The 22967-nt window shown below is 41.5% G+C and overlaps 2 protein-coding genes and 1 long non-coding RNA gene across 3 annotated transcripts; 2 read left to right on the top strand and 1 right to left on the bottom strand.

The window, feature by feature from the left end:
- The first annotated feature begins 717 nt into the window (after positions 1-717).
- LOC307035912 (kelch-like protein 12) lies at positions 718-9023 on the top strand. Its single transcript, XM_079675771.1, has 5 exons — positions 718-1093; positions 2485-2638; positions 3775-3853; positions 4348-4575; positions 5089-9023. The coding sequence occupies exons 2-5, from the start codon at positions 2485-2487 to the stop codon at positions 6584-6586; spliced, it is 1959 nt and encodes a 652-aa protein (XP_079531897.1). The 5' UTR covers positions 718-1093; the 3' UTR covers positions 6587-9023.
- A 2061-nt stretch (positions 9024-11084) lies between these two features.
- Positions 11085-12323, bottom strand: LOC307035273. The gene is made up of 3 exons (XR_013807059.1): positions 12185-12323; positions 11310-11370; positions 11085-11217 (listed from the first exon to the last, which is right to left on the bottom strand). It is a non-coding gene; the product is annotated as an uncharacterized lncRNA (long non-coding RNA).
- A 368-nt stretch (positions 12324-12691) lies between these two features.
- On the top strand, positions 12692-21706 carry LOC307035271 (uncharacterized protein). Its single transcript, XM_079674384.1, has 11 exons — positions 12692-12831; positions 13326-13461; positions 13580-13742; positions 13868-14060; positions 14342-14416; positions 14600-14689; positions 15228-15324; positions 15642-15712; positions 15804-17826; positions 18131-18277; positions 20227-21706. Exons 2-11 carry the CDS (start codon positions 13350-13352, stop codon positions 20457-20459), a joined length of 3204 nt encoding a protein of 1067 aa, XP_079530510.1. The 5' UTR covers positions 12692-12831; positions 13326-13349; the 3' UTR covers positions 20460-21706.
- The last annotated feature ends 1261 nt before the right edge of the window (positions 21707-22967 follow it).

Below are 22967 nucleotides of genomic sequence, written 5' to 3'. Positions count from 1 at the left end.
TGAAGGTGTATTACCGCCGCCTACAGTATTGGAGTGTGGACCAAAAATAAAATATACAATTAAATAAAATAAAAATGTAAATTATTTGTATTAACTCTAACTATTAACTTTTAAGCTAAATGCAATGTAATGTGTTAAATAACTACGTTCCTATATTCAGGGAATGCCGCATGGATACCGGAAGTTACCATTTCGGAAATAAAACCGTTATTTTGTCCCAGATTTTGAAAAGAAAAACGAAGATAAATTGTTTTATTTATTTCCCTTTATTTATTCAAGAACAAATTGACATCAGGGTAAACATATAAAGTGATAAGATAACACGTAAAATAAAAAATGTTTTCTAAAATACACAATTGGTTTTGATTGCCTTTGTATTCATACTGTTTTTAATAGTGCTACTATAATGTTTTAATTCTTGGTGAATGAAAAATGTTTAAAATGAGGTTTGCAGTTAGCCCATTTCTTTTTATAAAGTCACATTTCCCTAAAAATATAATTAACTGTACAACAACAACATCTGCGTCCATACTGTCACCTTTGAAGTATGTACAACATGTCTCTATCCTGTAGTTGTACTTTTTATCTCGTTTTTCTTTTAAAAAACGAGCAGAAATTGTTTCTTTTTATTGTAAATAAATCAAATGTATCTCTTCACTGACGTCACGAGTCAAAGGTTGTCCAATCAGATGAGCGGAAATTTATACATTGCGGTAATCCCGTGTGCGGCCGACTGAACCTGAAGTCAGTGGTACATTTTACCCCTGTAGCCTCTGAAAAACTGCACTGTTTAAACACATATTCTGCTTTGCAACAGAGTAGGACGTGTGGGGATGATATCATGGTGGACTGACATCTTGTGAGGACCAGAGGCGGTGTGCACAATGCGCCTTTGAGAGCTAGTTTTGTTATGGATTTTGTTGCACCGGTGCTGCTGGATGAGCACCGAGCAGACTCTGCTTCACAGGCCGCTTAACTAAACCCTCACAACCGGGTTTAGTTACAGCCAGCCTACCCCCCAAAACTGCCTCACACATTCCTGCTGAGAGAGACCCAATCCGGCTTCACGGTGGAAACCAGGAGAAGAGCAAAGGTAATGTTGAACTGTGAAAAATCCACATTTGACCTGTTTACTGATGCTACAAAAACAGCCTGCTTTGTGTGTGTTATTCCAGTCTGTACATGCATATTCCTTTTTATGTTCTGCACATGTCTGTTCTAGGCTTTTTTTTTTTGGACTGCTTTACATTTTCATTTACTGCACCTAATTTATTCTACGGAAAAGTATTAGGTCCAAAATTCTGAGACTTTTTTAATTACATTTTTCACTTTATTTTCCTCGAAACTCTGTCTTCAATCTCAGAACAAATTCCCCCCCCCCGAAAAAAAAAATCTGATGTGGCCTGTCGTAGCAGCTTTAAAATGAGCTGTGGTCTAGAGAGAATAATCAATTGGGTAACAAACGTACAGCAACACAATATTCGTATTAAAAGCCTGGACATCAAAGCAGATATACATTACAACAACATTCTGGGAGGCCAGCTGATGCCCCCTCTGACACTGTATGCAAAACCATCACACCCTACAGGACAATGGGATATGCAGTTACCCCTCAGACACAGTATGCAAAACCTCACCCCCTATTTATTTTTAATATATTTAAGAAATATTTGTTTTTGTTTCTTTTTTTCAATTCCTCCCATTGTGGTTGTGTACCATTTATATACTAAAGCACAAATCCTTGCATGTGTTAACAGACTTGGCAATAAACCTCATTCCGATTGATTATGGACGGTATTTAAAGACATCTCCTTAATGTGTGGCAAACTCTATTTACTTAAAAATACTTTGTATCTTGAACTCAACATTTGTTTTTCTCCCACAGAGATAGGTGCTATCAGGGTCATACCGTTGTGTTATTTCTAGTATTATCTTTTAATATTTGTATCTGCGCTTCTTGAGTGATATTAAGCAATCTTTGGCTCTTTAAGTGAAACATTTCTCTGTGTTTCTGTATATGAAACTTAAAGACAGTTCTTCCCCAGAGCAATAGTCGCACTAAACTCCAGCTTGCATTGACACAATATATATATATTATTTATATATATATATATATATTACATTACATGTTACTTGTTAGACGCTTTTATCCTAAGGGACTTACATACTTAATACTGTGGACAATCCCCACAGGAGCAATTTGGGGTGAAGTGTCTTTCCCAGGGACACAACGACATGCTGACTGCATATATATATATACTTTTATACTCATTAAAATATATTTATTTGTACTTAAACCAATATATTCCTGCACTTTAACTTTATCTGCATATTGAAGTATGAATGCTTGTTGTTTGTATGTTGGACATCTCTTGTGTATTTTTGTATTTTTGATGGCACCTTAAAAAAAAAGGGAGTAGCTCTACTCATCTCATTGTACCTGTATAATGACAATAAAGAATTATATTCTATGTTGTTTCTCAGATGAACGCTGTGCGGGGGGGCACAGCGACCTGGCGCCCCCAGCCGTGGCAGGACGGGGACGGGGGGGGAGGGGAGCCTCTGTCCGACAGTGACTCGGAGGAGGAGGACTTCCCCGACGACAGCACCACGCCGCTCGGAGACTACATCACACACGGTGAGTCAATGTCAACTTTATTGTCAATCTTTCAGTTTGTGTGTACAGACAGAGAGACCGTTTCCCTCAACCCCGAATACAACAAATACAAATATATATGTATAAAGATATGTATATACCTATATATCAGGGGTGTCCACACTACGGCCTGGGGGCCAAATGTGGCCCGTGGTCCACTTTGAATTGGCCCACACATGAAACTTGTGCTTGTCTTATATTGTACTTCTTAAATATAAATGTACACATATATTACACAGTAGTATTCACGTTTTAATGAGACCACTTTTCAAATAAATTAGATCAATTAAAGTTGGAAACAGTTCCTAACATATCTTAGTTGATCAGATAAGCCCAATGACTTATTTACATATCAAGCTTGAAATACACCCTTCCTATTTCTCCTTATTAAAATCAATCTGAGGGATGATCTGCCAACACTCACAAGCATCATGTACCTACATGTGATTGATTTAACTTTATAACTGAACCTATGAGGCGATGTACCTCTAGTGAGTGGCCCAGCCCTTCGTATATTTTTCTGTATGTGGCCCTCGGTGAAAAGAGCTTTGGACACCCCTGGTCAAGTCAAAGTCAACTTTATTGGTCAATCTTTCAGTGTGTGTACAGACAGAGAGATCGAAATACCGTTTCCCACAATCCCAAATACTAAAAAATTTAAAATACATAAAAATCTGTATGCAAATATATATATATACACAATCAACAGACACATTTATACATACTATGCACACATTAAGACATAAATAAAAGCACAACAATCAATATATACAAAATAAGTCACTTCAATAATCATAATCATAATTATTTTATTTGTCCTGCAATGGGGAAATTCACGGTGTTACAGCAACAAGGGTAAAGTGCAGATTAGAGTAGATTTACATACAGTATTATATGAAACAGTAGACGCATGTTATTAATAATACAGACACCTTGTTATAGAAGTAGCTGGTTCTGTTCACAGATTGATAAGTAAGCGTGAAATGCACGAGGGTATATTGCACACAGTTTTATTTTTATAGGCATTGCAATAACACCTTTACTGTCTTTATTCCTGCCTCCCCCCCCCCTCCCCCCGCTCCCCTGATATTTATTTCTTCGTCCTTTTCTCTTTGTAGGATTGAAGCAGCTCCTGGATGCTCAGCAGCTGTGTGATGTTACTCTTCTTGTGGAGGGAAAGAAGTTCATGTGCCACAGGTAGGACTGCTTTTCCCTACAAACAGGTTGATACAGAAAAACAAAATTAATGATTTTGATTGAAGACATTTATTCCGGGTCGTGGAGGTAGCAGTTCCAGCAGAGTGTTAACGAGCAATAAACCTAATTCAGATTTATTAAGGACAGTATTTCAAGACATCTCCGTATGGTCAAATCAAACTGAAACATACTGCAGTGAGAAAGCTGGGGCCAACAATATTTACTTAAAAATAGCTTGTATCTTGAAGTCAACATTTCATTTTCTCCCACAGAGATGTGCTATTAGGGTCATATCGTTGTTGTGTTGTTTCTAGTTTTATCTATTAATATTTATATTGTGTTATTTAGTTTTTTTTCATGTAACACTTTAAAAGATAGCAAACGCATTGGTCTGTCAGTGAGCTGTAGGGAGACAAAACCAAGGTACTGTTAAATGTACAATGCCTTCTCCTCATGATATAAACACGTTATCTTCTATCCTTCTCTCTCCTCAGAGTCCTGTTGGCAGCGGTGAGTCCGTATTTCCGGGCGATGTTCACCAGCCCTCTGGTGGAGTCCCGCCTCACTGAGATCCGACTGGAGGAGGTCACGCCGTCCGTCATGGAGACGGTGATCCAGTTTGTTTACACCGGTGAGGCGGGGCTCTCTCTGGACACGGCGGAGGATCTGTTTGTGGCCGCCAACCGGCTGCAGGTCATGCCCCTTCAGGACCTCTGCTCCAGGTAAATCTGCTGTAGGAAAAGTGACAGGTGATCAGGTTTACAGTCAAGATGCAGGTAGAAATGTGTTCATCGGTAGAGAATTGGCAATACTGTAGTAGTGGTAGTAGTGGTAGTAGTGGTAGTAGTGGTAGTAGTGGTAGTGGTAGTAGTAGTAGTAGTAGTAGTAGTAGTAGTAGTAGTAGTAGTAGTAATTATTTTTATTCTTTACTTGCTTGAAAGCGCTTTGAGCACCAGGAAAAGCACTATATAAATCAAATGTATTATTAGTATTACAGGATAGCTACAGTCCCGTTATCTCATGATTATCAGGTGATCTTGAATATCCAGGTGCCTTGCAAGTGACCTGAATTGCGCAGAATATGTCGAGTGACATTGGAAAAAGAAGCACTCTGTCAAGTACTTTGACGTTAGGTTTTACAACCCAGCTTTTGTCTTCTGGATATCAGACCTCCTAGTCTCATATACTCTAATTCCCCCCTTTCTCCACTTTTTTCTCTTCTCTGACCTCTCCAGGTTCCTGTTTGAGCACCTCTCGGTGGATAACTGTCTGGGGATGTACTCTCTGGCTCGCTCTCACCACGACCAGCTGCTGCTACGCGCCACGCTGCGTCTCGTGGCTCAGCACTTCCCCCGAGTCGCCCGTCAGAAGGACTTCCTGCTGCTGGACCACGGCACGCTGGGCAGCCTGCTGAGCTCCGACCGGCTGGGCGTGGACTCGGAGGCGGAGGTTTACGACGCGGCGCGGCGCTGGGCGGAGCACCAGCCTTTAGATCGCTACGCCCACATGCCGGCGCTGCTGCACCACCTCCGTCCGGGGCTGCTGTCCCAGGAGGAGAGCCGGAGACTCTGCCAGGAGCTCGGCCCCGCTGCCGCCGGCGAGGCCCTCGGGGGGCCGCTGAGGCCGCGGGAGGGCATGTTCGAGAAGAAGATCGTCTGCGTGGACCTGACGCCTCGGGAGGACGAGAGCGCCGCCTCCAGAGAACTCACCGTGGACTGCTTCGACCCGCGGACAGGGAAGTGGGAGAAGCTGGCGGCCCTCGGGTCCCTGGTGAGCCCCGGCTGCACCGCTGTGGGGGACCGGCTGTTCGTGGCGGGGGGGATCCTGAGGACGGGCTCCGTGTCTGCAGCCGTGCACGAGTATGACGCCGTGCTGGACCGCTGGATGGAGCGGCCCCCCATGGTGCAGCCGCGGTCCATGCTGGGCCTGCTGGGCTGCGGGGACTCCATCTTTGCGTTGGGGGGCAGTAACCGCTCCGCCCTGCTGGACTCCAGTGAGACCCTGGACCTCTCGACGCTGCGCTGGGCCCCGGGGCCTCGCCTGCCGCTGCCTCTCAGAGCCTTCGCCTGCGCTGCTCTACGTGGACGTCTCTACCTGCTGGGTGGAACCACGTTGGAACAGAACCGGGCCGTGGTGCATTCAGGGGTCCTCGTCTATCACACCCTCACAGACTGCTGGACTCGCGTGGCTCTGGACTCGGGGGCCACCTGCCTCGCCGGGGGGGTCGCGGTCCGAGGGGGCGTCTGCGCCATCGGGGGATACATGAGGGACACCACCAAGTTTCTGGACGGAAACTACACTAACCTGGAGACTTTAGACGCCACGGGGCGGGTTCTGTTCTTCAGGGAAGGGCGGGGGTCCGGGGCAGATAGGGAGGTAACCGGGGGGGGGGTGATGGTGAGCGCCGAGCAGCGGGGGGGAGCAGGAGGAGGGAGCGACCGTGCTCCGAGTCCGGTAGTTTTCCCCGGATTGCCGCGAAGGATAGCGGCGGGGGGCGTGGCCCGGTGGAAACGCAGGATTTACGTCCTGGGGGGCGAGAACGGGTCGCGGTTCTACGACAGTGTTTACTGTTGGAAGCCCGGCTGGCGCAGCTGGGTCCAGAGACGAGAGAAACTCCCCGGGGACACAGGGGGGGTGAGCCAGTTCGGGTGCACTACCTTAAAGTTCCCCAAGAAACACATCCTGTCCAGACTGAGACTAGCCAAAGAAAACTGCAAGAAGCCCGCCGACTAGCTCCACAGGGACCAACTGAAGACGAAGCAGCTGATCATGTGACACACAGATCAGGAAGTAGCTCCTCCTTAACCTCATAAAATGTTGAGGTTGAGTCACAAGGAAGAGGCCATTTTATACAGAGTGCAGCACACGGTAGTCTTTTATTGACCAGATACAGGCAGATCTTGTGTTTTAAATCAGATGTCAGGCTGAGGGCAAGTGGAGCTAGAACAGACAGTCAGGCAATATGCACCTGAATGTAACCTTAACCACAAATAGTAAAGTCCTTTCAGAAAGGAAAGGGCCTTTTTTTTAAATGTTATTCTTAAAGTGCAATGTTATTTTCAGCATTTTGCTTAACCACACAACATCTCAATGCTGTGAAGTTTCAGCTGCGTTGACACAGGAGGACACATCGGCACATTTCCGACCATGCTTTGTTTCACTGTATTGTTCTATTGCTTTTTTGAAACATGCATTAAGGGCTCTACAAATACCCTTTATTTGAGTGGGAACCTATCAAAGATACTTTTCACAAACCAATTGCATATAGACAGTTTTGACTTGTTCACTCATTTTATTTTAAATGCATAATAGAAACACACAAGGTTTGGTATTTCATTACCACAAAAAAAGCAGCCATACAGAATATTCCTGACAAATCGACATTTTAAAACAAACAAACAGTATTCGTATGAATCACTACATTCACAACGGGTTAATCCAGACACTCAGAACCCTAAATATGGCAACCCATGTGTTAATCACACATCAGATAAAGTCTTCTTACTCTGTACAGACTGTCCTCATGTTCAGTGAGGGGAAACCTGTGCAGATAAGGCATCATGATACGAAGATTAAAGATAGCCACAACAATTTTAAAGGTTAACATATATGACAAAGTGTGTTTTATATACAGAGCATGGTACAGTATCCGAGGGTACATGTGTTAGAGTCATTAGGCGCTTTCACACCGCAGTACTTTTCCCACAAAGGTTCATGAGAACTTAGTTCATCAGAACTCTTTGGTTCTGATGAACTAAGTACAGATCATGTTCACACCGGAATAAGTCCCTGGGGGTGGATTAGGCAAATGAAGCCGCTGACGTCACTTCTTCTTCTTCTGCTTTGGGTTTACTGGCAGGCCGCAAACAACTTCACGGCGTATACTGCCACCCAAAATCCCCGGCCGTAAGTCCCCGGAGTTGGGGACTGGCTTCCGCCCAGCCAATCAGAAATATAGCTATTTTCTCACTAGAGAGCCGCATGAGAGTCCTTGCTCTCTAGCAGGGACGGAAAAGGGGGTAAAAAGGTTCTCATGAACTAATTTTAGTTCCGGCTCTTTTTGGTGTGAACGCGACATTTTGGAACTATATTGGAACTAAAGTGGGAAAAGTACTCCGGTGTGAACGCGGCTCTTGTGTCTAAACCAACTTTCCTAGAGCTCCAGGTGAACAGCTGTGTTTCTGCAGACGTGTCAAAACGGTTTTATTTCCATTGCTCCAACCACAGAGCGTGTGAATGTGTTAGGCATGGAGTGTTATGCATTATTTGAACACTTTAGCATTGCACCTAATTTATTCAGATGTATTTGTAAGGTTTTATTGTGAAATGTCATGTTGCTCTGACTGCAGGGCAGAAAGATAAGCTCAGACAGGAGCAGATGTGTTAAAGGTCCCATGTCATGGCCATTTCTACTGATCATAATTCCATCATTGAGGTCTACTAGAATAGATTTACATTGTTCAATGTTCCAAACTCACATTGGTTTCTCATCCAGCATCTCTGTATAGCATGTGTATTCACTCTCTGTCCTAAACGGCTTGATGGAGCTCCTTCACTCTGAGTCGCTAATTAAGTATTTCAACTCAGAAATAAGCACTAATTTGGTGAGAAATAGAAGATTTCACATGTTAAAACCTGATCCACATTCATGTGTCTCCCTCAAAAAGACTCAAATCAGACTGGGTTGTCTCATAAATCTGCTTTTCACTTTCACTGCTGGAATCAAAATGCTAGTACTTTTCATAATTTTCCAGCTTTTAGAAAGTATTGCAATGACTGTCTTGAGACACAGTGGTGGAGCTTCCCTGTATTTTCCAGCTAGCAGCAGATGTTTAACGCTACAGTCATGAACTCCCCAGCTATCACTAAACACTTTTAGTACAACATCTGTCACTTTGTTGCTTTTCCAATAACATGTTCTGAATCATGTCAAATTAACCATTTGTCTTCCTTGGTGTGACATGTGAAAGGTGTGTGTGCGTGTGTGTGTGTGTGTGTGTGTGTATGCGTGCGCATGTTTTCTATTGAGGCGTAAATCTGTTTTTTGCACACATCCAAACCCGTGCAGCTGCCCTCGTTTTATGCAATCTGATCAAGTTTGTGAACTGAAAGGCAAATGGATGTTTTAATGAAGAGCCCTGCTGTCTAATGATTAAACGACTGTTTGATACATTGTTTTTCACTTGTGAATTTTCTTTGCAAATGCCGTGACTTTTTAATGAAATGTTTGTACGTCATTTGGGTTTTATGGTAGATTTTTTGTGATTAAAAAAAAAAAAAGGCCCAAAATAGATTCAAATCTTCTTTAAATTCCTGTAGAAAATGCTGACTCAAAGCCTGTTTTTCATGGTGTTAATAATCATTGACAATGACAATAGTCAAACTTGTTGAACATTGATTCAGTTTGAATACTTCTATTAAGAAGGAAACAGGAAGTGCATTCTTTAAAATCAATGTAGGATGTTCTCTGTCAACATCGAGATAAGACAAAGTGTCACCCTAGAAAGCCCAAAGTAGATTCAAATCTTCTTTAGAATCCTGTAAGACATGATGAGCCAAAACCTGTTTTTCATGGTGTTAATAATGATTCTAATTAATTAACTGCTGACACTAAGTCACCGCTGACCAAGGTTCTCACTTGGACTGATCTACCGCCCATGCATCGCTCTCTAGTCCTTTTGTATGTCTAACTTTGTGTTTTTGGCGTTTTAGAAGCACAAAGGCAGGTTGCCTATAGGAAGCTATTTGAATTGAAGCAGCAGGTATAACAACGTGTCTTCAGGTGTAAGTGGAGCGATAGAGAATCAACAACCCTGCAGACGTCTCCGTTATTGTCGGGTATTTCATTGTGGTTATCAGTGTCGGCATTTGGGTGAGTCTTATTATCAGGAGATTATAGTGACTGGATAACAAAATGTATATCACAATGTAATATGTTTGTCTTGTCCTATGTGCCTTAGGCCATGTTTCGCACCAATCGTACGACAGTTGGAGGATATTTCCTGGCAGGACGCACCATGACCATGAGTTCATTGTAGATTGTTGGATAGAAACTCTCAGTTTAATTTAGGTGTGTGTGTGCATTACTTTACTTGTGGGGACCTAAATCTGTTACAGTCACGTGAGGGGACATAATGGAGGTCCCCATGAGGGGAATCATTCATTTTAAGGTGAAGACTTGGTTAGGGTAAGGCAGGGGTTAGGGGTTGGGCATGTGTTGGTTATGGTTAGGATAAGTCTCCACGAAAAGTGTGTGTGTGTGTGTGTGTGTGTGTGTGCGCGTGTGTGTGTGCGCGCGCACGCACGTATTGAGAAACGTGTCATGCAAGGTTGCAATGTCATAGTTTGGCCACTAGAGTGCGCAGACATGTTCATTTTACACAAACACTGTTTTTCAATCTCACCTTGTTGCTTATGTATTGCATTTTTAAATATGTTTTACGGTGCATATATCAGATGTATAAGTTGAAAGATACCAATGACTTGATTGTGCTCCATGTGATTTCTAAAAACTGCCATTCTCTTATCATACTATATTTTGTATTTGGGCAAATGGTTGTTTTCTAAAATATAGTGAAATATGTAGAAAAATAAACACTTTCGGGGCACAACTGGATTTAAGAGCCAGAAATATCTTGCTCTTTTTTGTTTTAAACATCTCCTACAAAGCTCCCAAATACACTGAGGTGCAATATGAAATCTATAAAGTAATCCTGTGTGTGTGTGTGTGTGTGTGTGTGTGACTGTGGTATACCCAGCACCATATAGATAGAAGAGTTAGGACAGCAGAAGTCCAAAATGCTTTATCGTCACGTGGTTCATGGAGACTCAGATTGTTCCCGGAAGTTTGTGGCGGGCCATTTGAATGCATTAATAACAGGCGTGCCAATCAATGATTGTCAACTGACTGCACAATGAGTCAAAGGACTAGCAGCAGCAGCATGATGATGTTTGTGTTGTTTTAGGAACATCCATGTATAATGAATAGCAGATCATGCAGTTTGTCTGTGCCTTTTCCTCTGTGTTGTCCTGGCATATCGTCTCCCCCATGGTTTGCTGTGCTGCTCCAATCGCTCAGAGAAAGGAGTAAAAATGTACGGCTTCCCCACTGACGCAGAGGAGGAAAGAATTGCTGGCTCAAGTCAGCAGGAGCAATTTAACCATCACAAAAGACAACAACAAAATATGTGAGGTAGGTAATCCTATTTTTCACAAAACGAAGACTACACCATTGGGAAGCGTAATGTCTCTTTAATAAAAATAAGGAACAGGGAGAAGCTTGCAAAACTCTGGGAGTTGAGGCTCAGAGTGAGGGTCTCATTGCAGGTCTTCAGGCTCCATTGAATCCCCCTGGGGCTCTTGTGCTGAAAGAGGGAGACAAAGACAGGAGAAAGGGTTAGATACATCTATATAGCAACCTATAGGATGGGAAATGGCTGACCTATTTTAAACTTACCTTGTGTTTTCACTCTCACTTAAGTCCCTCTCCCTTTGCCATCAATCCAAAATCAGCTGAGCTGCAACATAATACAGACATGTAATAATCAACACATGGCTCTGCTAAAAACACTCACTCATAAGTAACGTTTTTGTTTACTGTTTGGAAGTCTCAGATACGCACTTTTTGTTTTTTGCCTTTATTTAACCAGGTGAAAGCCCCTTGAGATCAAAATATCTCTTTTTCAAGGGTGACCTGCAGCACATTGGTTACACATGTAACATAAAAACAACAGAACAACAATAAGGATGACATACAACATAATGTAAATGGGTACAGTTTACAAACTATTTACAGTGACAGGTACCATGAGTATCAAACAGCATGTCACCCAGCCGAGTTTTAAAAAGATGCAGGGGAATCAAAGTGCTCAGTTTTAAACATGTATGCAGACTGTTCCAAGTTAGTGGAGCTGCACAACTAAAAGCTTTCTTCCCTAAGACAGTCCTAGCACTTGGCACATTTAATAAAACAACATCATGAGATCTCAGGCAATAAGTACTTTCAATTCGTCGAGAGATCAGAGAGCAGATATAAAAAGGTAGTTTATCCAACATGGCTTTGTAAATGAACATGTACCAATGACTGAGCCTCCGTGCAGTTAGTGAAGGCAGACCTGCCTTGGCATACAGGGTACAGTGATGAGCAAGTGCTTTACAGTTAGTAATAAATCTCAGAGCACTGTGATAGGCGGCATCTACCAATAACTGTTATCTGTTTTCTGTAAACGGTAGATTTAGGGATAATCCACTAACATCCTTTAATGCACATGTTACATTTGACTCAGATGTGCTTATAATATCCGCAATATAAATCTTTAAACGTCTTCTTACCTTTAAAAGTCCATCACGAACGGTCTATTATGCTGCAATTCTATGCTGATAGCCTTGCCGCTAACTTCCGGGAACTATTGAGAGGCTCCACGATCCGCCATTGCTGTGTACACAAATGGTCCATTGGAGTGAACGGAGATCGTAACTCTTTCTATTATAGTGCTCTGGGTATACTCTACAATTTTACCTGACTACCCACCGTCATTACGCGAACCTTGGTGGTATATGTGGACTATGCCGAAGTCGGCTTAAAACAAAGAGTGTATCCATGTTTGTTAGTGTCTAACAAACTAACTAACATAAATCCATCCTGAAAAAGTCATCTTTTACCACTAAACCTGTTTTTTAGTGTATAGAACAGCGCATCACATCGGTGGTCGGTAGCTTCGCAGTTCCATACACATTTGTGCAGTTCCTTACACATTTTTGATGCAAACGGTCACATTTGGCGGGCTGGCTGCCCTGTGATTGGCTGGTTTCCTGCGTCCTTACAAACCATCAACTGAAAGGTACTTCTGATTGGCTGGTTTAGACATTGGGCGGTAGCAAGAAGTCACCTCCAAGATGCATGCTTGTAGCTGCGTTCACTCAGGGAAAGACACATGGACAATGGAGCTACAACAGCCTGCTTGATTAAACACAAACAGGTAAGCTTGCATACTTGTAGATATTGCTTCTTTTGCATGAGTTAGAGTAAACTTAAACTCCATATTATTATTGATTGCCAGCTGATGAAATAGCATACGTGTAAATGTTTTTTTGGTAGTTCAACTTCGTAGCACTAGAGCTAGCTAGCATACTCTGAGTATGCTAGCATGTGTAGCCCTACAGTCTATGGTGTAGCCTACATGTTTTTGTATTGAACTAGTAGCATCAGAGCTAACTGCGTGTGCTTCAGAGTATCCTAGCATGTGTACATGTTTTTCTATTTAACTAGCAGCACCAGAGCTAACTGCGTGTGCTTCAGACTCCGAGTATGCTAGCATGTGTAAATGCTAGGTGTGTAATGCTAAAAAAAAAACAATGTCGGCAGCTGAAGTGTGTTTTTGTTTTTTGAGCCTCCGGTTTATTTATGTGATGTAAACATTGTATTTAACTGGAGCTGAGGACAGGAGGTATGAACTATTACTCTTTTTCACAGCTATAATAAACCATCAAAGTCAAGATGCAAAGGCGGAGACGGAGATGCAGCAATCCGAAGGATGATGCCAAATGTTATATTGACACTGGAGGGGACAAAGCAGGGCTTGACGTCCAACACATCAATGCCATCAAAGGTGAGTTTATTATTCAGTTCTGATTGTTTAATCATGGTTTAACTTAAAGTATAAACATAAAATATGTGACTTTAGTGTGCTATTTTTCTCACTTATTTTTTATTTCTGTTCCTTGTAGGTCGCGGCATCTTCACCTCTGTACCATTTCAAACGGGAGACTTTTTGGTAGAATATCGAGGTGAACTCATAAGCCAACAAGAATGTGAGACGAGACTGAAACGTTATCCTGTCAGGCTCAAGGGGTTCATGTTCGAATTCCATTTTGATGGAAAACTGTGGTGGTGCGTATTATGTCAATGATAAGTCTGAGCAGAATGAATGAAGTTGGCTTTATTTTCACAGCTTAGCTAGCTGTTTTCAATTTAATTGATTGTTTTGCAATGAAGTTTTACTTGTGTTTTTGTAGCGTTGATGCAGCAAAAGAGCACGAGTCTCTAGGCAGACTTGTGAATGACGATCACAGAAACCCGTCTGCAAAGATGAAAAGACTATCCGTGCAAGGGAAGCCCCATCTTTGTTTGTTCGCTGACCGAGACATAAGTCCAGGAGAGGAGATCACCTATAATTACGGTGATTCAGACTGGCCGTGGAGATGCAAGGTGGTCAACATTTGACTTGCTCTAACCATCACACCACATACGTAAATGCTACATGTTGTCCAATGGATTAGTTTTGATTATTTCAGTATAAATATCATTTTTGTATTACTTCCGATAGTGAAACATAACTACAGGGTGTTTATTGAAATGTATATCTGAATAACTTTAATTTCATGTTACTACAAGCTATGGATGGTTTAGAATCTTTAGGTACATGGGAACGCACCGTCCGATGATAATAATAATAATGTTGTTTTTTTGTGTGTGTTTGTATCTTGCAGGGTCTTGATGAAGTGATGCCTCTCGAAACCTGTGGGGCCACACAGGCCACATCTCCAAATGAGAACATTGAAGAGGTATTTTTACATTAAACATAGATTTAATATCTCAAATTGATGTTTTGTTTTGGGTCCAGTAAGGTTTTAAACTAAATTTTCATCAGTAGGAGCATTCTTTTATTCAATTCCAAATATTCTCTGATAGTACATTTCTGACTTTCTGATGTATTTATCCTTCTCTTTGTGTTTTATCTGCTACAGATGGTGACTAACAGCGACTGCACTGAGACCACTGAGAGCTACACGAAGACGACAGGTCAAGAGTTTTCTCCCCTCAGCAGAGCTGAAAAGGTACCTTACATTTAGAATGAAATTTGATCTATTTACATACCGACATGTTTCTTTGGGCTGTGTGTGTGTATGCAGTAGTCTGAATATCATATGGTTTATAAAGACAATGGTATGTGAGGACATTGTCTTCAAATGCTTTTCAAAGTGTAAGTCATGACTGTAACTCATACTTGCACTGCCTGTATGTGATCTGTATGTTAAGTTGTTCAGTAAGTAATGATAAATGTAATCTATGACAAGATATAATGTAAACTAAATGTAGTATATCCTGAATTCCTAAGTGAAAAGTAAGTTTAAGGATTATACTTTTCATAACCTAAGACCTGTAATAATTTGGCCTGTCGAGTGAATGCAGAACTGCATTGGATTTCAGTAACACAACCTAGATACTTTCATATAATGTCTTGAGACTTGTAAAAGCACATTTAATTAAACATTGATCTTTGCTATTAAAGGATTTGCTTTAAGTAGATATCAACATGTCAATGTGAAATTATTGTTGCTGCTCAAAAACAAAATTGTTACATTTTGCCAACAGCATTGCTTGAGGATCGCAACTCTATCCTCATTGGACAGGTGTGCTTCCTGTGTGGGACCTGTGTCCTCCTCCAAGTGGCTTGGATATGAATGCAGAGGTGAGATAGTCATGTATGAATTTGCAGTAGTTTGGTTTTAGAATGATACACCTTGGGGAAATGATTCCTGGTTTACACCATTGGCTATATATATCAACTGTATTAGTGTAATGCCGTGTAGAAATAGGTCATTATTGAATTATAATAGTTTTAGACTCTGGTATATTGTTTGAATTACTTACAAATGTTTTATTTTTCTTCCTTATCTTTTATGGTTTAATGCTGAAGATCTTTTTGACCCTACTTTTTATTTCATTGTGCAAACAGTTTTAATAGACCAGTACTATTTACAATAATATACAAAAAATATGTTGCAGAGTGTTCACAAGTCTGGCATCAGTCCTGCTTCAGAAACATCCAGGATGATAACCTCCATTATCTACCTAAGGTGAGCATGAGCTTAAGGTTTTGTTGAACTTTTAGCTGTCTATAACTATACGTCAAAACTAAATGTCGCTTTTTTCCCCCATTTCCAACAGCCTTCTGAAAACAGTTTCAGAGATGAACTGCAGTCAAACCAATCAGATTCAGAAAAGGGTCAAATATCAGATGAGTGCATGTCTGGTGAGGAACACATACCCGACTCACAAGGGGATGATGATTATTCAGATGCAAGTATCCCCTTAATGCCTAGTCAGTCAAAAGCTGGACAGATTCAATTTAAAACACTAACTGATGTCGGAAAAAATTATCCATCGGAAACAAGCCTCCCAGTATTGCCCAGTACATCCGAGGATTGGCCACCTCTTGATATCGATGCCACAACATCTGGTCCTTCGATTTCTAACGAAGACTCGTACGAGAAAAAGCCAAAGGCTAAAGCTGAGCTTCCCAAACATCTGACATTGAGCACTAAAAATTACTGTTTCGTTTGTAGAGAACCACAAAGCAAAATTTCCCGACATCTCAGAACGCACAAAACGCATGCTGAAATTATACATGCATTTTCCCTTCCCGAACATTCGAAAGAGCGAAAGATATTAATAGAAAAAATGAGGAATAAAGGAAATTTTACCCACAACACTGACGTTTTAAAGAGTGGAACAGGGAAGCTAAAAGTAAAGAGAAAACCAAAGGCTGAAGCACCGGCTGGAAAATTCATCCACTGCATGCACTGTCAAGGATTGTACATCCGCAAGGACCTTTGGAGACATGTCCGCAGATGCCCCTGTAAGCCAGAAAACGAAGAAGAAGAAAAACCTGGAAGAACCAAAGTACTGGGTTTGGCCTCAGCTCAAGAGTCAGTATTTTGTCAGCAGACCTCAAGTGGAGTGTGGAAGCTACTCAATGCGATGAGGCAGGATGAGGTTGCCTCAGTTGTCCGAAATGACTTCTCTATTATTCAGTTTGCCCAGTCACTCTACAACAAACACGGTCAACACCCTACTAAGTATGAATACATACGTCAGAAGCTACGTGAAGTTGGACGTTTGTTGCTTTGTCTGCAAACAGAATTCTCGGTTTATAACCTTGAGGAGGCTGTTAAACCTGCTAACTGCCAAAGAGTGGTGCAAGCAGTGAAGAAAGTGTCAGGATTTGATGATAAAAACCACACATATTCAACACCAAGCCTGGCGTTGAAACTTGGACATACGCTTCTCAAAATAAATGACATTATTCATTGTCGGGCCCTTATGGCAGAAGATGATGAACTGATCAAATCGACTAAAATGTTTGAGAAACTGTACACCTCCAAGTCGTCTGAGTTTGTGTGTCACAGTGCTCTGAACACTCTGAGCGGTGCAAAATACAACAAACCATCAACATTACCCTTCACCGAAGATGTTCAGATCCTTCATCGGTACCTTGACAAGTCTGCAGAAAGTGCCATTTGCAACTTAAAAGAGGAGGTGACGCCTCAGAACTATGCTGAACTTGCAAAAGTTGCACTTGCACAAGTCATAGTGTTGAATCGAAGACGTACTGGGGAAGTTTCCAAAATGCGCCTCAAACATTTTAATGAAAGAGACAATGCAGAACTGCATCAAGATGCTGCCAAGGGGTTGTCAAGGACTGAACAGAGGCTCTGCAACTATTTCAGCCGAGTTGAAATCACGGGAAAGAGGGGCAGAAAGGTTGCAGTTCTGCTCTCACCAAGCATGTTGGATGCCCTGTCCCTTCTTGTGAGTAAAAGAACTGAATGTGGTGTTTGTTCCACCAATGTGTTCCTGTTTGCAAGACCCAAATGTATGAGCTGCTACCGAGGACAGGACTGCTTGCGTCTTCATGCAAGCAAGTGTGGTGCAAAGCACCCTGAGCACCTCAGGTCGACACAGCTTAGAAAACATGTCGCAACACTCTCCCAGGTGCTTAATTTAAAAAACAATGAACTGGGCCAGGTAGCTGATTTCCTGGGTCATGACATCCGGGTACACCAGGATTTCTACAGGTTACCAGTTCCAACCACACAACTGGCCAAGATTTCCAAACTGCTGTTATCTATGGAGAAAGGACAGCTTTCCAGCATTCGGGGGAAATCACTGGACGAGATTGATATTGAAGGTTTGTACAGAAACATTTTTTTTTTAAACAAAAATATACTTGCACTCATATTTACCAGCCTGGAATGCTCTAAGAAAACGTTGAATTCCCAAACAACATTAACCAATTAAATGAAATACATTGTGAGTGAGGTTGACTTTGGCTGTTGATTCTTAAAGTGTGCACTTACATCGAATAAGCTTCTTGAGTTTGCATTGTTTAAACTATTACAGAATTGTATATATCTAAAGCTAAAATAATTCAGGTATGTTTTATTTATGCATGTCCAGATATTAATGCAAGTTTTACCCGTACTTTTTCCTAGATGAAATTTCATTCAGTGATGCTGAAGACGTAAACAGTGACTCTGATGATGATGATGAGACGGCGGCAGCAACAGAGTGTGGAACTAGCGAACCTGTGACTGCTGCTTCCACATCTGTTATCACAGAGCAAGACATGGACCATTTGGGTAGGTTGCCTCACTTGCCTGACTTATAGTTGTGTCTGACAGAATAGAGAATACAAATTATATATTTAACACGGTGTCATCCACAGTGAGTGAGACGGCTCCTGCCTATGAAGCTAGGGTTATTGAACTCGGAAAAGGCATCGAGATACGCTTATAAGAAAACGGTGTTAACACCTAGCCGAGACAGTTTTGATCTTCAAAATTGTATTGATTAGTTTCCTTTTTGGGAGTGGTCAATTATTACTAGAGTGCATTTCCAGCCTAGGACTTTTTAAATGTCTAACCCATCATTCTACCCCTGCTGTCCAAAAAGATAGGAGGTATGAATATATGACCCTGTGGCAAAAAAAGGGTAGCACTTCTGTTTGGAACTGTACCCTTTTTTCTGATATGACAACTGTGGCTGACGCTCACTGGGTCTGGCCCACATTGCTGTGTCTGTCTGTATGGGGTCAGAGTCACACAATGCCAGTCTTGACTAGTTATTGATTTCGAATGTGGTACTCACTTACACTAAGAAACATTTCCAATGAAAATTGCAGTGTAAGCTATCAAGGTCGAGAACGAGTCATTGCCGCACGTTTACTCCCAATGTAAATTCAATACAATTTAAACTGAAAACCCAATCCTAAACCCAGTAGTCTTGTTTCCAATTTCATCATATAGTACGATGTACATGTGTAATGACTTAACTCCAGAATGATCAATTTCATAAATAAAAAATACAAGACCTTTTTATAAAGATTTCTCAATAGCCACTTTACTTATTGGATTGCTGTCCTAAAGTTAAGGCTAGGAGTCAAGCAGGAGGAGGAAGAATGAGAAGAGGATGGCATGTATGTGCTACTCAGCGTTTCCGCCAGGGCAGTGTTAATTTCGTCAACGAAAACTGACGAAAAATGTTCGTCAACGACCTTTTTTACATGACTAAGACGAGACGATGACAAGCTAAAAAATTGATTCTTGATAACGAAAACTATGACAAAATGTATATTTAGTTTTCGTGGACGAGACGGGACTAAGGTGTTAATGGTGGACTATCGGACATTCAAAATGCAGCATATTTTCCCTCAAGTGTCCGTCTTGTCTGTCAAAATGCATCTTACGTTTCTAAATTGCAATATCATTATTTCCGCTCTCTTCACTCCAGAAGAGCGATCTCCCTGTCTCTCTCTGTGTGCGGGGGGCGGGGCCTAACAGACATGCTGCAGCGGACACAGAGATCTGCCGGGGACGGAGCGTTCAGAGAGTATAGAGACACATTTTGACTAAAATGTAATTTTTAATCGACTAAAAGTTGACTAAAACGTTTTGAGTTTTCGTAGACTAAAACTACGAAGGATAGGAATGACTAAAATTTGACTAAAACTAATAACCATTTTCGTCTTAAGACTAAATCAAAAGCAGTTGCCAAAATTAACACTGCGCCAGGGGGCGTCTTGCCGTCATTTGACGCCTTTAGCTCGGAACGCCCTGAACTCGAGCCGAGGGCGTCCAAAAAAAAAAAGATCAAGAGTTTTTATCGCTTGAAATGTCGAAAAGGACAGCCCTCTGTTGGAGGGGCAAAGGAGTCCGGTGGGATTCTTTTCGCCGCCAGCAAAGCGTGTTCCTGTGACGGGAAGTGTACTGTCGGCGAGCCTTGGCGGGGGGTGCTAGTGGAGCACGTGCGTGAACTGCGAGTGCCGGAGGCTCTGTGGTAAACTGAAGAGCCGAAAGAGCCGGCCCTTCTTAAGAGCCGGATCACTAATACGTAAAGAGATAGTATCTATAAGGGACGGCTCAACTCAAGTCACGTGACATGACGTGGCGTCACAACCCCCCTCTCAGCCCTGGTCTGGCGGAAACACTGGTGCTACTCGTATCCAATTGTCAGATAAAAAGCAGATGTTATTTCCAACTAAAATGTCATTCTACTGATTTGATTTATTTTTGACTTGTATATCTTTCAGGAAAGGATCGTGAAAAGGCCAGAAAGACAATCAAGAAAGCGTGGGCCAAGGATGAGGTAGCTGCAGTAATGCGGCATTTTAAGCTTTATATTGCCAAAGGACATCTGGCCACCAAATCTGAGTGCCAGCACTGCAAGCTGGTTGAAGGCAAAGTGCTTGATGAACGAACAATACAAAATATAAGAGACTTTGTTCGCAATCGCGGAATCGCCCGAAAGAAGCAGTCACAGTGAAACCATCAGTTTTGTTTTGTATTATGTTGTGGTTATCCTGATGTCTTAACGTTTTATACAGAGATGCTGTTAAGTGAAAGCAAAGCTCTGTAACATATGTTATATACCTGGCCATTTTGTTTTGTTGCCATAAAACAAGAACAGCTGTTAATGGAGAAAACCCTTTGAATTGGGTTATTTACCTTTTGTGTTAAACCAAGGATTTGATGCACTTATTTGTATCCAATGTATTTTTTGAGACTGGTTTAACTATTCAGATATGTCCTGTGTTATGATGTTTGGGTTATCCTGAGGACTTCAAGTTTATTACAGCACCCATGTCCAACCGAAGGGTAAGTTGGATACAAATTGTTATAATGGGAAAGCAAAGCTGTGTAACATTTTGGACGTTATCCTGGCCATTTTGTTTTGTGGCCCAAAAAACGATTGTGGTGTTTCTAATCTATTTTATTTTGTATGTTAAACCAATGATTCATATTAATGCACTTTTTGACATTTGTTTAAATGGTAAACTATGCAGATTTTTCCTTCAAAAAAAGCAAGCTATGGACTCACTTCCAACCCATAAACGTGTGTGTTTTGGTGTCTATTGAAACCTAGTAACCATGTTTCATTGCTCTCTCGGTTGCCTTCAAACAGCAATTCCTCTGACTATCAATCTGTATGTCTCTCTGTCTGTGTAGCTGTTTGTCTGTCTGTAAGCTGTCTGTCGATATGTATGTCTCTCTGTCTGTGTAGCTGTCTGTCTGTCGTTAAGCTGTCTGTCTGACTGTCGATCTGTATGTCTCTGTCTGTGTAGCTGTCTGTCTGTCGTTAAGCTGTCTGTTTGACTGTCGATCTGTATGTCTCTGTCTGTGTAGCTGTCTGTCTGTCGTTAAGCTGTCTGTTTGACTGTCGATCTGTATGTCTCTGTCTGTGTAGCTGTCTGTCTGTCGTTAAGCTGTCTGTTTGACTGTCGATCTGTATGTCTCTGTCTGTGTAGCTGTTTGTCTGTCTGTAAGCTGTCTGTCGATATGTATGTCTCTCTGTATGTCCAGCTGTTTGTCTGTTAGCTGTATGTCTATCTCTAGCAAGCTCATCTGTTGGTGTGTCTTAACAGTTTATGTTGCGAAAACTTTGGTCACATGACCTGTTAACTGGACCTTTTTCTGCATAGTATACTTTAATGTGTTTCAACATAAATGTATTGGTTTGAAAAGAGTTGATACTACCTTTTATTTTACTATTAAAATCACACCATAATGCTGTGTCCTGTCTGGTTGTGTATTTATGTAAATTTGGAGGGGTGTGCCTTATTGTCCCTTTTTTTTATTTTATGTTTTTTAAAGACTCCATAGGTTTTTTTTGGTCCTTATAAGTCAGACTTTTTTTCAGTAGACATGTCTGGGTATACCACAATATAAGTAGGTGTGTTTAACCGTTTTAAAGAGTGTACCAGCTCTAAAGTGAGCTGAGTACTTTGACCCAACTCCCATAGCTGTAGGACCTCAGGAAAGGGTAGCCCATCTAAACCACCACCGGGCCGGTTTTGGGAAAAAAGTGTGGCTATTACATAAAACCCTGTGTGTGTGTTCAGGTTCGCTGGAGCTTTCGTCCTTACCGGCTACTGTAAGTAAATTATGCAGCATCGTATTTCATCTTCCAAAGGCTTTCTCCGTTCACCCTACACACACACTTTTGGCTGCTGTCAGTCCCTCCAGGCTGTACTATGTCCCTCCCCAGCAGCAAAGAGATTAACCAGGGTCAGTAATCATTCATTTCTCTGTCGAAAACGCTGACTCTGCAGAACCTCCAAACTCTTCACCTGAAGCCAAACAGAAAACAAACACCTCCTGCAGCCTTATTGATTTCTACACAGTCAGTGTACATCAGAGTTCTCCTGCTGTAGATTACAGACACTCAAAGAAGGCAGACGACATTAACGGTCTCAAACCAGCGCACGAGGGTTAAGGTCCTTTTGAGAAGTGGTGAAGCATGGAGGGGAAAGTGCTGACTCATGTCTTGAATGTCAAAAACATCTGTGTACTATAGAGCCGAGGAGGAGAGGGCACAGTATACAGTGTGCTGACTTTATGAGTGTTGTTTAACATGCAGAAAGATTATATTTAGCACAATGTCCAAACCAAACCAAGCCATACATTACCATAGATGTGATGTAGTTAGGGTGATGTGTGAAAAATATAAGATTTTTGTTTTTAAAGTCATGAATCCAAGATTAAAGTCAGAATTTATTTCCAAAAGTTAAAACTAATGCAAATGATGTAATTAGTTTATAACCTGCATTCTGAGAATAAAGTCACAATTTAGAAAATGAATTAGAGGTTATGTATGAGAGAGTACTTAAAAAATATATATTTTTAAAAAAAGTGTTGGGATCTGAGTTTACAGTCAGAATTATGATATTCAATTAATAATCAATACAAAAAAGTAATTTTAAAATGTATATGAGTTTGTGTATTTATAAACTATTTAAAAAAAAGTTATTTGATTTACAAGATAAGTCAGAAT

The sequence above is a fragment of the Notothenia rossii genome (genome assembly GCF_949606895.1).
Source record: "Notothenia rossii genome assembly, chromosome: 4".
Classification (NCBI taxonomy): domain Eukaryota; kingdom Metazoa; phylum Chordata; class Actinopteri; order Perciformes; family Nototheniidae; genus Notothenia; species Notothenia rossii.
Note: the sequence above shows the minus strand (reverse complement) of the source record. Positions and strands in the feature narration are given on the sequence as shown.